The 14,278-nt window shown below is 37.8% G+C and overlaps 4 protein-coding genes across 4 annotated transcripts; 1 reads left to right on the top strand and 3 right to left on the bottom strand.

The window, feature by feature from the left end:
* Positions 1-464: 464 nt before the first annotated feature.
* PAAG_08835 (peptide chain release factor 1) lies at positions 465-1,938 on the top strand (the record flags this gene model as incomplete). The annotated part of the gene is made up of 3 exons (XM_002789186.1): positions 465-564; positions 629-807; positions 901-1,938. The coding sequence occupies 3 exons, from the start codon at positions 465-467 to the stop codon at positions 1,936-1,938; spliced, it is 1,317 nt and encodes a 438-aa protein (XP_002789232.1).
* Positions 1,939-2,251: 313 nt separating this feature from the next.
* Positions 2,252-3,948, bottom strand: PAAG_08834 (tricarboxylate transport protein; the record flags this gene model as incomplete). The annotated part of the gene is made up of 9 exons (XM_002789185.2): positions 2,252-2,309; positions 2,393-2,542; positions 2,620-2,655; positions 2,742-2,999; positions 3,124-3,271; positions 3,407-3,538; positions 3,651-3,671; positions 3,769-3,823; positions 3,916-3,948. The coding sequence occupies 9 exons, from the start codon at positions 3,946-3,948 to the stop codon at positions 2,252-2,254; spliced, it is 891 nt and encodes a 296-aa protein (XP_002789231.1).
* Positions 3,949-6,065: 2,117 nt separating this feature from the next.
* Positions 6,066-7,827, bottom strand: PAAG_08833 (ATP-dependent RNA helicase DHH1; the record flags this gene model as incomplete). Its single annotated transcript, XM_002789184.1, has 4 exons — positions 6,066-6,899; positions 6,969-7,565; positions 7,645-7,717; positions 7,784-7,827. The coding sequence occupies 4 exons, from the start codon at positions 7,825-7,827 to the stop codon at positions 6,066-6,068; spliced, it is 1,548 nt and encodes a 515-aa protein (XP_002789230.1).
* Positions 7,828-8,518: 691 nt separating this feature from the next.
* Positions 8,519-9,499, bottom strand: PAAG_08832 (hypothetical protein; the record flags this gene model as incomplete). The annotated part of the gene is made up of 2 exons (XM_015846644.1): positions 8,519-8,693; positions 9,234-9,499. The coding sequence occupies 2 exons, from the start codon at positions 9,497-9,499 to the stop codon at positions 8,519-8,521; spliced, it is 441 nt and encodes a 146-aa protein (XP_015701441.1).
* Between the last annotated feature and the right edge of the window lie 4,779 nt (positions 9,500-14,278).

Genomic DNA, 14,278 nt, shown 5'->3' with positions numbered 1-14,278 from the left:
AATAAGACAACAGACTCTTGAAAGAGACAGCGTGTGTGAGAGATAGAGAAAATGGGCAGAGGGAATACGGGGGAAGAAGACAAGGTTGAAGTTGTCGAAGTTGAAGCCGAAGTTGATATGGATGACCATAGAGAGAGATATATAGACATTGCCATAGACACGATCTGAAGACGACACCGGTAAATAATAGTCTGGCCTTTACGCCCGAACGGTAAAATTACCGGAGTATATGTGAGTCCGGTATTCTATTTTCGGAAGGCATATGGTCACGTGTTAATAGCCCTAACAGCCCAAAATAGGTAAGAAACTCCGAGCAAGAATTGACCATATAGATCATAAGTTACACCCAACGTTTGATCATTCGAGATCTATATGGAGTACGGAGTATATATCTGTATATCTATCTATCTATCTATTACTACACGGGCATTGAACAATCTGCCTGGGTTAATTCAACCTCGAGTATGTTCAATGCGCCGTGGATATGCTCCAGATGTCTGTCACGGTCTCTGCGCCTGATACAGCAGAAGTCATGGTCTCAACAGCTCCGCTTTAGTTCCACAGGTATATCTATTCAAGGGACCATGCTTTGTACTTTATTTGTATACAAGCTAAAATTGAAATGCAGCCTTGTCTCCGGAAGTATCGATATCTCCCGTCCTCCTTAACAGGGCGCGATCAATTGCCGATGAGCATGCATCCCTCACTTCAAAACTGGCCGAGAGCTTTAATCCCAAAACCGCAAAACGTGTCGGAGAACTAGCCACCACGGCCACCGCATTAAAAGAATGGGACAAGGCACATGAAGTTAGAATTTTTCTGCACATTGGCAATCCTATGTAAAGTCTCTCCAGCGGAAGAATATCTAGCTAACGACGTCCCCAACCCAAATACATCTAGTCTATCTCAGAACTTAACGCCCTCCTCGAGGACTCATCCACAGACTCTGACCTCCGCTCCCTCGCCCTCGAAGATCTCCAAACAACAACGGCCTCCCTCTCCGTTCTCTCTGAAAACCTCAAACAAGCCCTCATCCCCCGCCACCCTTTCGCAGACTTGCCCTGTCTCCTTGAGCTCCGCCCTGGTGCCGGCGGTGACGAAGCTGGCATCTTCGCCAACGAACTTCTACGCATGTATACAATGTTCTGTGCCAATCGTGGCCTGCGTGCCACACTGCTGAAGAAAGAGAGTGAAAACGCCGGCGCGAGTGGCGGGTCAGAAGACCGGCTGGCGGAAGCTGTTATGGAAATAGAGACACCGGGCAGCTATGAGACTCTTCGCACGGAGGCGGGTGTGCATCGTGTGCAGAGGGTACCTGCAACGGAGAGTAAAGGGAGGACACATACCAGTGCTGTCAGCGTGGTGATTCTACCCTCTTTCCCTAGAAATGGAGAGGAAGGGGACGGCGAGCTTAATTTTGATGATCCAAATTCCGACTTCTATATTGACCCGCGAGAGGTGAATGTGGAGAAGATGCGCGCGAGCGGTGCTGGTGGACAACACGTTAATAAGACTGAGTCTGCCATACGGTTAACCCATATACCCACTGGTATTGTGGTAGGGATGCAAGATTCGCGGTCGCAGCATGAGAATCGGCGCAAGGCGTGGCAGTTGCTCAGGGCTAGGATTGCCCAGCAGCGACGCGAGGCGAGAGAAGAGGAGATGGTCAAGCTGCGTCGGGGCGCTATGGGTGGTGTGGGGAAGATGGGCAGGGGTGATAAGATCCGCACGTACAATTTTGGGCAGAATCGATGTACGGATCATCGGAGTGGGTTGACGCTGCACAACCTGGTGGATATCATGGAGGGTGGTGAGGGGTTAAAGAAGATTATGGCTAGTGTGAGGGGCTGGCTTGTGGATCAGGAGGTTGGTAACGTGTTTGCGGAGGAGCAGATGAAGCTGGCGCGGGAGACGGATAAAGCGAAGGGGAATTCCTGAGGATAGGCTGCCATTTTGCTATTTACGCTTTTATTTTTGGTGTATGATACCTTCCATTTCTCTACATTTCTTGCTCAATCCTCCCTGTATTATAGAATAGGAGACTTCCAACAGACAATTCCCTTGGACTATAAGAACTGATGATATATAGAATTTAATGCGCACAGCCCCCACTCCTCCCAACAATTATGGTGTTCAAAAAATTACCAGTTCAATTATGAACCAGTCTATATTCTACATGCAGCCCATTTTTCAAGACCCAAAGTGACCGAAAAAGGTATTATAATAAACCAATGCAATGAAACCAGAATATCTAAATATAATTCCTCTCTGGATCCAACAGATCCAATCCCTCCATCGTCTTTTCGTACCTGTTTCAAATACAAATTAGTATTGGATTTCCCTAGACGCCTTGCTCAATGACAAATCAAGGGATTATAGTCAGGAAGCTTACATGGTAAAAACGATACCTCCGCTCATGACTAGGCGTGCCAGACGCGGGAGAGCGCCAGACCAGAACGTTAGGATTCCCTCATTTTTGAGGATGCTTGCCGCGCATGAGAAACTGTTCTTATAGTTCTTTCGGGCCTCGATGGATTGCATTCTGAAATTCACGTCAGTTCTGGTCAATCGCGCGAGACCATAACCACTCTTCTCCAAACTTCACCCAGAAAATCTCACCTAGTCTTAATCGTATCCAACGGTTGCGTCACATAACTACAGAACGTCAGCCGCTGGGGAACCACACCTATCGAATTACAACAGCGCACAAAAGGACAAGGGAGGCCATAACAATAACATACACGGTGATCAACCCAGCCAAGCCCCCAATTGCAAACGTACTTGCAGCACCCAACTTCTCACCAGGAGCAATATACCCCTGCGCAAACTGGCGGATGGTGGTATAGCTCCCGAACCGTGTGGCAGAGTTGGCCGCCTGCCGTGCCGTCGTAGGCACAAAGCCCTGGAAGAATCCTCGTATCCCCCGTTCACGGAATATTACCGAGGTGCCATGTAAGAAACCGCGCATGCGTGGGTTGGGGGATTTGCGATCATCAATTCTGTGTAGCGCGTAAAAAGTGGTTATTAATCCGGAGTATAGGAAGTCGGCGGAGATGAGGAGTTTTGGTACGTTACAGCAAACAACTTGATCAAGGAAACATAAGATAGGGAGGGAGAACGTACAATTGCGTCTTGATACTTTCAAACGGCGTAACGGCCAACAGCGACTCCGTAAACCCAGCTCCAAAACCCGCGACGACAGTGCGGGGTCCTGATATCTTTCCGTTCTCATCTTGTAATATCGACTTGAAGAAATCAAAAGCTACGAATCCTATAACCAAAAATTAGCCCATATCCCTACTACACATAACATATACCTAAAAAGAATTTTCAGAATCCTTCCACCCCCCCCCCCCCCCCCCCCCCCAAAAAAAAAAAAAAAAGACTGCAGAGAATGACAGCTTACGGATTCCCGCCTTTAGCGAATTCCCAACGATCAGCGTCGTGCACCCGGCATACCACGCCTTGCCAAAAGGTGGCCAAGGAAGCTTCTTCGAATCAGGTAGCCGGCGGTTGAGTTGTGTTCTTGTCTTCGCAACTGTGTGCGATCGTCAGTCTTGGAGCTCTTTAACGTGACAGTTGTCTGTGAGGAGGAGAGATAGTCGGGGTTCAGAGAGTGTGTCGGGAGCGAAACTCCTGGGGCCTCATACATTCTGCAGGATATGTAATTGCTAAATATATCAGTTAGCTTAATTAATCTCTCTCCTCTGCTCAATTTGTTTGAAACGGAAATGTAAATATTTTGAGGGAGGGAGCTGGCTGACGTACAAATCTCAACAGCTCCGGCCGTCGAGCCCGCGATAATTGACCGCAAGGCGCTCGGCTGTTAAAGTAACAGACAGCGTGTGTTGGGAGTTAGCTATTATTCTGAAGCCTCAAAAAAGGGTCAAGTGAGGGGGATGGGTAGGTTAGAACCTTTGGCCTTCGATCGCTTTCTGAAGTCGCCATGGCAAATATGTACTATTATGACCCGCGAAAATTTAAATAAATATTCCATAAATACAATCGCTTCGCCTTCTTATGATTCGAGTCAACGGGAAGTTGATGGGGGCGGTTTAACCAACTTGCGCGGCTATATAAGGCGGGCTAGTTAGTTATAGAACGACGTCAAAGAAACTCAAATTACACTGTCATCCTTTTAACTAACTTACCCATGGATGTTGTCCCAAAATTCTGGATATGGCGTGCCTCATGCCTGGAGTTAGAGTGAAAGGCATCACTGTGTGTACAGAGGGGCGGTATGTAACATATATATAATAGTGGAAGAATCGAAGTATTTATTTGTTTTCGTGTTCTATCTCTCTCTAACTCTTTCTTTTCCTTTCTTCAGTATCTATCTTGAGGACAGAGAGGTGACTATAGGTAGTAAAGTCTAATAAAAGTTAATTTATCACATTTTTAAGGAAAGCATTTATCGAACTCTATAAAGATTTAAATCTCTAGAACTGGAATTGAAAAGCTTCTTCTCTTTGAAGTTCTCTATCTATTTTCATAGACATGTGTGATAAGCTCATATGAGTGTCTACAAAAGAGTGCATCAAACAATCATGTTGAGAGCTCACATTTTAAAAGAAAAACTATGCATGCTCGGAAGATGAATTTCCACATTTCAAGTCACACATAAGTGATTTGCTACAAGAAAATAGACAACAGTCACCTACAAATCATAACCCAAGGAATGAAGAGTCTTGGCAGAGGAGAGACAAGATTTGACATTTTTCAATACCTAGGTAGATGCTTCACATATTGAGAAGGCCTGTACCATACAATAGTTGTAAAGATGTTGGATGAGACTGATAGTACTCCTCGTCCATTCTAAGTCCGCCCAATATATATATCCACACCTATTGTCTCCCCCGCTGACGGTGGCTTTTTTTTTTTTCATCTTTTTTTTCTTTTATTTTCTTTCTTTTAAACACATTTGTTTGGTTTTTAATTTCTTTATTTCTTTCATTTGTGCTTTGATCTTTTCAAGGCATTCCGACTGTTGTCTGCGGTCCGGGACAAGCAGAATCGACAAATGGTTAGAATTGGTTGTTCTCGGATCCGCGGTTGTTGAGCGCGAGGCAAAACTGTCTGCTGAGGGTGACTTTAGAAGCCACGGCGCATTTCCGCTAGCTCGAGGGGGGAGGGGGGGGGGGGGGGGGGAAGGGGGAAGGGGGAAGGGGGAAGGGATGAGAGGTTCAAAGCGAAGGTGGTTGAGTGGTATCGCAAGGATTGAAACATATCTGATTGGTCCTGGGGTGAGGGGTGAAGTGCAATAGGGAAAGTGGTGTAAGAAGGGGTAGAAGTATAAAACGTGAAGTGAAAAAAAGGGGGGGAATCCGTACGCGGGGGAAATTCTTCGATAGCCCAGTTAATAATCGCTGAGGTTGGTGCTCGCCAACTAACAAAATTGAAAATCCCCAACCAAAGACGGTGTCGTTGCTGTAAAACCGCCGAAAAAAGAAGGGTTAACTCCACAATCCTATAAATAAAAGACCAAAACGCCTCCCTTTAACCTGTGCTCATTTTGCCGAAGACATCACCCGCAACATCGCCGTCGCAAAATCGTCCATGATAATGAAATATATCGCAGGGAACCCATATGCGGTCCTCTCCAGATGCATTTTCCCGAGTAGACGTGGGAGCATCCAACCCTGGGTAAAATCCCACCAGATATGCCGAACCGAAGACGAAAAAAAAATAAAAATAAAAATAAATAAATTCAAAGAGAAAGAAGAAAAGGTATAAGTGGGGGAAAATATGATACATATCCCGCAACATCACCATAAAATCATGCACATAACGGAAATCTTGATCGTGTCAAGCAACAAAAAGCAACAAGACTTTATAGAAAAGGTCATAGCGCTGATCGGTGAAAACTTTGCAAAGGACAAGGAGGACGATGATGAAAAACGCGGTCAATGTGAGGTGGTAATCCGAGGTTACGGAGGTGTGGAATAGAGGTGTATCATTGAGTGCTGGTAGCCGTGGAAGGTAGGTGAATTAACAGTAATGAACTGGGTGGGTAGGTTCAGCTCAAATCTTGGACACTAAGACGTTGGTGCTCCTGTTAAGGCAGGTTATGACGCAGGTGCGGACGCGGCGGCATTTGGCCGCGGTCCAGTTCCATTTTGACGATGATTTTCTGCATGGCCGCCTCTATGTCCTTGGCCACGGCCTCCACGATAGGAACCACGACCTCTATGGGAGGGGTATTGGGAATGACCTTGCCTGCGACTGTGACCTTCTGGGTTATTGGGATATTGTGCAGGTGCAGAGGGTTGCTGTGGCTGCTGCTGATGCTGCTGCTTTGGCGGTTGGGTTGGTGTACTTGTAATTGGCCGCGGAATTGTGTCGGGTGTATCATAAACATAAAGTTTCTTGTCGATGGACTGAGGGATAGGCTGAATTTCCGTACCCAGTTCCTGCTCAATCTTATAGAGATTATACCGGTCTTCCCAATTGATAAGATTGATAGCCAAGCCTAGATGTCCAAATCGACCCGAACGACCGATACGATGAAGGTACGTTTCAGCATTCTTAGGGAAGTCAAAGTTGATGACAACATTGACAGCTTGAATATCGATCCCACGTGTCAACAGGTCCGAGCAGACCAGATTTCGGCAAACACCGTTTCGGAAGTCGTGGAACACACGGTTTCGGTTATGTTGCAACATTTTAGCATGAGAATAGAAGCATGAATAGCCGAGTTCGGTGATTTTCTTGGCTAGTAGTTCGACACGGTTGGTAGAGTTGCAAAAAATGATAGATTGGTTGATTTGGAGTTTGGAGAAGAGAGTGTTCAAGCAGTGGACTTTTTGTTTCTCCTCGACGAATGCATAATATTGGGTAATACCCCGAAGGGTGAGTTCGTCCATAAGGTTGATCTCATAAGGGTTCCTCATATGTTTGTCCTGTTGAAAATAGTTAGATATCACGTAGTAGCAAAAAACCTGGGAAAATTAGGCGGGAAAGAATATGACCTTGAACGACTTGACAATCAATGGGAAAGTGGCACTGAAAAGCATAATTTGGCGGTCTTTGGGGTGGAATGAGAGGAGCTGCTCAATGACTGGAGTGAATTCAGGCGAGAGGAGCTTGTCGGCCTCATCCATCACGAAAGTCGAACACTCTGACAAGTCTGCAACACCTTTGCTGGCGAGGTCCAGAATTCTGCCGGGTGTGCCAACAATGATATGGACGGCTTCATTCAGCCGTATAATATCATCCTGGAGGCCAGTTCCTCCTGTTGTTACCATAACGTTGATACCAAGGTGCTTACCGAGAGTTTTGCAGACTTGGGAGGTTTGCAGGGCGAGTTCTCTAGTGGGAACGAGAATGAGGGCTTGTGTTTTGGAGTTTTTGGGGTTGGTTCGTTCAAGCGTCGGTATCACAAACGCCGCAGTCTTGCCTGTCCCATTTTTGGCGCGTGCGAGGATATCTCGTCCAGTGAGGGCGACTGGTATAGTTTCCTCTTGGATGGGAGAGGGTTTTTCGAAACCAGCCTCAAATATTCCCATCATCAATTCCCGTTTGATGTAGAAGTCCTCGAACTCTAGCCCTTTGGTTGCCGTGACATCCTACCAGGCACATCCTTTGTAAGTCTAAATTCTGGGGCCCCAAATGTTGCAGCAAAACAATTTTTGAGTTCTATCTAACCTCAGTTTGAGTTCGCGTGTCTTTTGGGGGTGCTTTTAAGTGTTCTTTCCATTTCTCTGAGTGGTGATTTTCTCTGTGTGAATTTGCGTTAGTAATGATGTAATATATCTCTAATGTATGTTATAGAGGTGTTTCCTACCCTAGCTTCACGCTACTCAGTTGCGAAGCAAGCGCATCTGCCATGTTGAGTGAGCAGGCTCGAGGACAAAAAGCGTGGCTCGATAGGGTGAATTTATTTTTCAGGGGGTTAAGGTAAGCGTGTACCTAGCTCAGAAGAGGATAGGTACCAATTTGCAGCCAGGCCTACAGCCGTGCTGTGGCGTGGAGAGATGAATAGTTGGAGGACAGGCGAGGAGGCGCGTGGTGTGTCTATTTGAGTGTGCGTTTGTTTAATGGTGCAACCTCGCGTTGAAGACGACTACGCACGGAAACAAAGACGGGTATTTTTTTAAAAAAAAAGAAGGAAAAAAAAAAAGAGAGAGAGACAAATACAAAGATATCACTAAGACGGAGAAGGACGATGTCTATGTGGTGTAGTATTCTGGCGTTATCTCTGGAGGGATATTATCGTAGTTGAATTACCGCGGAAGTTGGTGGAGAGGAGGACAGAGCCTTCTAATAGGGCAAGGGTGGCTCGTGTCCAGATGGCTTTATGTAGTAGGCGAAGGGGATAGCACAAAAATAAGAAGTAGTCACGAAGAGAGAGGGGAGGTGTAGAGTGGAGTGATATGGTATAGTTCAGTAGTATGAAGAAGTGTTTTGAGAAGAAGATCAGAGACGGAGGCAAAAGAATACGAGTTTGAGAAGTTGAGGTTCAAATACGGAAGTCACGGGGTTACAGGGTCACGGGGTCTGCCGCCAAGGTTTCTGCCAATCACCATCTGCCACCGCTTCTGCCACCGCGTCTGTGTTTTCTGGGCCGGCCTCGGAAAAATCCCCCGGAACATCCCTTTGGAACCAAGGATATGGAGCCAATCTGTATACTCCTATCACGTGCAGCGGTGACGTCGCCCGGAGCAACGGCTAATCTCCCTCGCACCGCTACGCCTCTACCTGTAATTAAGTCCTAGCAAGTTAAGGAAACACTTTAAATGCCACTGTGTGTTTAGGGGTTTAGTCAATCTGTCCACTATCATACTCTTTCAAAATGTAATCAAGTAAAGTAACTTCCTCATTCAGCAGCATAAGCAGTAAAATTATATGTCTATAAACTTGCTATAAACTATAAACTGTAATGACTGTGACTTGTGATGAAAACAATGACTCTTTTATTTATTCATTCAAATAGACAATAAATTCACTTTCTATAAATTTAAATTTTCGAAATTATATTACATAATCAAGTTGTTCTTTAAGGTAATGTAATTTCACATTGAGTCAGCTAGCAAATTCATTGTATTTCAACTAGGTAGTTTTTAATTCAAATTATCTCAATGCAACAAAGCTCAATTAAATTAAATTAAATTACACTTGATTGAGAACATCTTAGTCTTGTATGCTCAAGCATTTCACAATTGCTGCATCTTCATGACACTCATATATGTGTTGTAGACTCAGCAACTGAAGGCTTGAAGAGTTGAATAACTGACTGTTCAACAGACTCTGTAGACTTTATAGAGTCTACTAGAAGACTTTGAACTTTTTCACTAGTTAAACCTTCTACTTTCTGTCCAATTTGACATTTAAATCTCTTGCACTTTTGCTTCTCTATCTCATTGATGTTGAATATATTCTGGTATTGCTTCTTCATAATTGTGGTACTAATCATCTCATATTCACAGATCTGGATAATTTGATCAAAATCTTTCACAAAACCTTGAGGCTCATTCTTCACTAAGCTTTTGATCATATTCATCTGCCAGTGTAATTGCTGGAAATTACTAGGTATTTAAAGTATTCAGAACATGATTGAATTGCTAGAACTGCTGTATGAGAAAGTAGAAGTTCATAGTTAAATATTCAGCTGCTGAAGAATGTAGTTAGATTGAAAGAGCACTATTTCAATTGTCTTGAAGTCATTTTAAATAGTTTGAGATTTGAAGACTGCAGTATATGCTGCAGAGTAGACATCTAAAAAATCTACCTTTTAAATGGCATTGTAAAGGGTTAAGCTCTAAGAACTAGAGGCTAGTCCTCCTATATAACAAGGACGAATTGCTTGAGAAAGGGAAGAAAAGAATGAGATGAGAACATGAGCTTAAGCAAGCTCGCATAGCATGATCACGTGCACATGTGCAAATGATGGCTAGGCTGAGTCAGCCAGCCAGAGCGAATCTAGGGGTTCAGCCCCTTATAGGCATTAAATTCAAACTGCATTTGCTGCTGAACTAGATCTCTGTACACTCACTTTAAAACTGAGAAAACACCCACATCTAGTGACTGCAGAAGGTGAAAGGAATGAGATAACATGCAAAGATATATTATAGCATTATTTTTACAGATTTGATCAAATTCTAGAATAAAATAACTGCTGTATCTGTTCAGAATAAGAAAAATAAATCTGTCAACTCTGCAAGAATCTGCTACTGAAATAAATACTCATTGAAGTCATTTCAGGCCTATTCCATCAGTAGTCCAGTCATTTGAACTAATATCTAGCCTTCAGCCTTCTAGAAGGCCTTTAAACTAATCTTTCAACAAGCTCTGATCTTTGAGAATGAAATAAAAAGGTAAAGCTCATTCTGACACATTGACTGATTCAATTACAGTCACTTATTCATGATTTTCAGGCTGTAGGAGCTTTGCTCTGTCATAGTGCTCACTATTAGTAATGATCTTAATAGTGACACAGAGCCTCATAGTAAAGTCAGTCTCATCAAAATTGTATATATTCTTTAATACAATTTTATGCTCAGCAATTATATCTTTTAAGATCTTAAACTAATTTTTTATAATCTGCTGATCTTTACACTTGATTCAATCATGATTATAGTGTTTAAAATAGTAGTTTCAAAGCTTTATACAATATTTAATCAGTTTTGAAATCTAGTTTTTGCTGACATGAGAAGAAGAGATAGTAAAGATAGTAAAATTGTATAACATAAGAAGATATTTAGTAATATTTTCAACAAATACTGACTGAGAAAAGAATTTTTATTTAATTTAATTCAGCATTTATTTAACTAGACTATTCTTTTCAGTAGTAGAGAATTTGTGAAAGTTTATATGTAAATTCATCTGTAAAAGCTGATGTTTGAGATAATTTTGAAAAGTAGATTTAAACACATTAAATAGTTTTACAGCTTTACAAATTGAGAGCTTTTCATTATTTTAAATAGATTTTATTATGATTTCAATTCTTTTCTTTTGCTCAACTGAATTTGAAGAGTTTTTCTTGTATTTTAATGATATAATTATACATTGAATTGAATGAGTAGTTAAATTAATAGGTAGAGAAATTTGATAACTGACTCAGTGTGATAGCTAACTTAGTGTGGAATTATATTAATGTACTTAATCTGTAAGAACACTTAGAATGAATGAACTGAATATCAAAAAAAAAAATGTGAGAAACTTCATAACTAGAATTGTAAGAGAATAGATGTATAAATGTAATAAATACTATAGAGAGAAAAAAATAGCAATGAATAAAATATATATATAGAATTGAATAGTAGCTAATTATTGAATTTATTAAAGAAACTTTAAAAATTTAAAGTATTTATATATAAAAATAAATAATAATAGATTTTATTTCTAAATTTTTATAAAATAAGAAATTAGTAATATTGTAATTTGATTCTTCATAAAGTGCTAATTCTATTCTTCAAAAAGTATTGATTTTAAAAAATTAATTTTTGAGAAATATTAATCTGTACTAATTTTGAGTACTAAATCTTGAAATAATATTAATTTTATAAAATATTAATTCTAAAGTGCTTTAATAAACAGTATGAATATAAATACTTTAATAAATAATATGATAAATAGTGTGAAGTAAAAAGTGTAAGAATAAGAAACTAGTATATAGAATCTTGATATCACAGTTATTCTCTATTTTATAGATACTGATCTTAGCAGCTCTAGAAGATAATTATATTGAATATATATAGATAAGAGATATTTATTGATATAGAAATAAGATATGAGAATGAAATATTTATTGATGTAGAAGAAAACACTTATAATATTTATTCAATAATCTTAAAAAATTAATTGTATGAGATAATTATCATAAGAGCATTTATTACTATAAGAATAAAGAGAGAATATATTTTTTTTAAAGTTTTCTTTCTTTATAACTTCATAATTATAATTATTATAAATTTCTTACAATTGCTGCTGTTTCTGATTTTAATATCTTTTTTATTTTTTTCTTATCTCTGTTAATATAATAAAATTTATCTCTATATTTTTTAAGTAAGCTTTTCTGTTTTTAATATATCTAATATTATCACATGTGATAATAATTAATAAATATACTAAGTTATAGCTTATAATTATTGATTATATAATTAATTTTATATTAAAGATATTCTTTATAAGTGATACTTATTGAAACTGAATAATTTATCTATAATATATAATCTTTCTCACTATGAGAAATGCTGTAACTTTTACTATCTTGCATATAAACTATATATTTATGTGAATGTAGTATATCTTTAACTACTATATCAGAAAAATTCTTACTTATTGTGATGACTGATAATTATTTATATAGTTTACTTTTTTTTCTAAGTTGAATTAACTACTTACTCTTCAAAGCTTTTTATTCTTTATAGAGTGAGTGAGATCAGTGAAAATTTCATATTATTGAGTTAAACTACTATATATAATAGCAGTATTAATAGCTTTCTTTTATGTTACTCATTCAGTAAAAGCTTATACTACTGTCTTGATTAATATTGTCTGTCATACTCAGTATCAGAGTGAAGCTATAAGTATACTGATAGCATTCTCTGAAAATGAGAAATAAAAAAATATAAAGAAAGAAGTTGTGTATGAGATAAAAAACTATAAGTTGACTAAGAAAAAAAGTATTGAGCTTGAAGAGAAAAAAATTGCTGTACCTGAATAGTATATAATGACAATGATAATTGTGAATAAAAATTATATCAGAGAGAACTAAAAATATATATTTGAGTATTTTAACTTATTCAGATAATAGTAAAATAAATTTTTTTTTGAAAACTTAATAATTTTTAATATTTTACTTATCTTATTAAAATCACATAATCAAAAAACTCATTTGAGAAAAAGTAGTAAAAAGAGTACATGTATAAAAAAGAATTAACATTTAATATACTTCTCAGAGTAAGTTCAATATACTTATTACTATAATTTCTGCTATTCAAAAATATTAAATATATTAATTTTTTAAATATTTTTAAAAGATTTTTATATATTATTAAAAGATTCATAATTCTTTTACTATATATAGTATTATTTCTTATTTTAATATTTCTTTTTCTTTAATATCTTCTCAATTTAAAATTTTTTTTTATTATTTATTAGCTCTAATATAGAAAATGAAGTAATATCATTTCTCATATTATAGAGTTCAAGTAGTGAGATATAAAAGACAGAATAAATATTATATATTGAGTATGAAAAAAAAAGTTTATATATTTATATATTTTAAAATTCAATAATATAAAAAAAATTAATAAATTTATAATTCAATTATCTAGTGAAGTAGAGTATGCAGAAGTTTTTCATATTGAGAAGTACTCAATTTTTCACATGAAAGTATTTTATACTATATTTAAAGTCATAGTATATTTTTTGTATAGTTTTAATCTTCTTTAATTATTTTTTAAATTTTTTTCTATATTATTTATATTTCATTGACTCAGTTAATTATGTTAATTGAGTTTGAATAAGATGAATTATTAATATTGATCTAAAAAGTAGATCTGTAGCTGAAAAATATATGAGCTAAAACTTCATTAATTAAATTATATATCATGATTCAACTAGAGTTAAGATGATAATAAAACAACAGCTTCAATTTATTTATTTAATTAGATAACTGTAATAAGAATACTAAATTGAAGATTAAAATAAAAAATGAATAAGCAGTCAAATATAGAGAAATAGTTGAGAATCAGATTAAAGTAGTTTTTGAAGTATATATGATTGAGAATTAAATCAGATCAACATAAGTAATTGAATATAATTGAGGTCAGAATAGATTAATCTTTAGAGTATAGTAATACAAATCAATCTTAATTTATATACAAGTAGCTATATTGTAATATTACTTTCTGATTTAAAAAAAGTACTTACTGTCAAGCAGCTATATTAGAAGCAAGAAAAGAGTAAAATAAAAATTCATCAAACTTATCAGTAGGCTAACTACATTGATCATTATTTATTAGATTCTTATAGATTTTCTTCTATATCTCATTAACATTAGAGTCATCATCAGATCCTTACCTAAAGACTGAGATTCTTTTAGTAATTTAATAGTAATAAAACTTAGAAGAATATAAACAGAAATGACAGTCTTCAACCCAAAGATTATTAGTTTCATAGTGTATATAATAGCCTTCTTAATAAAGTATATGATGAGAAATTATCTAAAAAATCAAGAATATTTATTTGAATCTGATTGATATTTATAAAGTCATAATGTTTATAATAATCAGAATGATCAAGATAATTAGAGTGAGCAAGGCTATCAAAGTAA

The sequence above is a fragment of the Paracoccidioides lutzii genome, assembly GCF_000150705.2.
Source record: "Paracoccidioides lutzii Pb01 unplaced genomic scaffold supercont2.49, whole genome shotgun sequence".
Lineage (NCBI taxonomy): Eukaryota > Fungi > Ascomycota > Eurotiomycetes > Onygenales > Ajellomycetaceae > Paracoccidioides > Paracoccidioides lutzii.
Note: the sequence above shows the minus strand (reverse complement) of the source record. Positions and strands in the feature narration are given on the sequence as shown.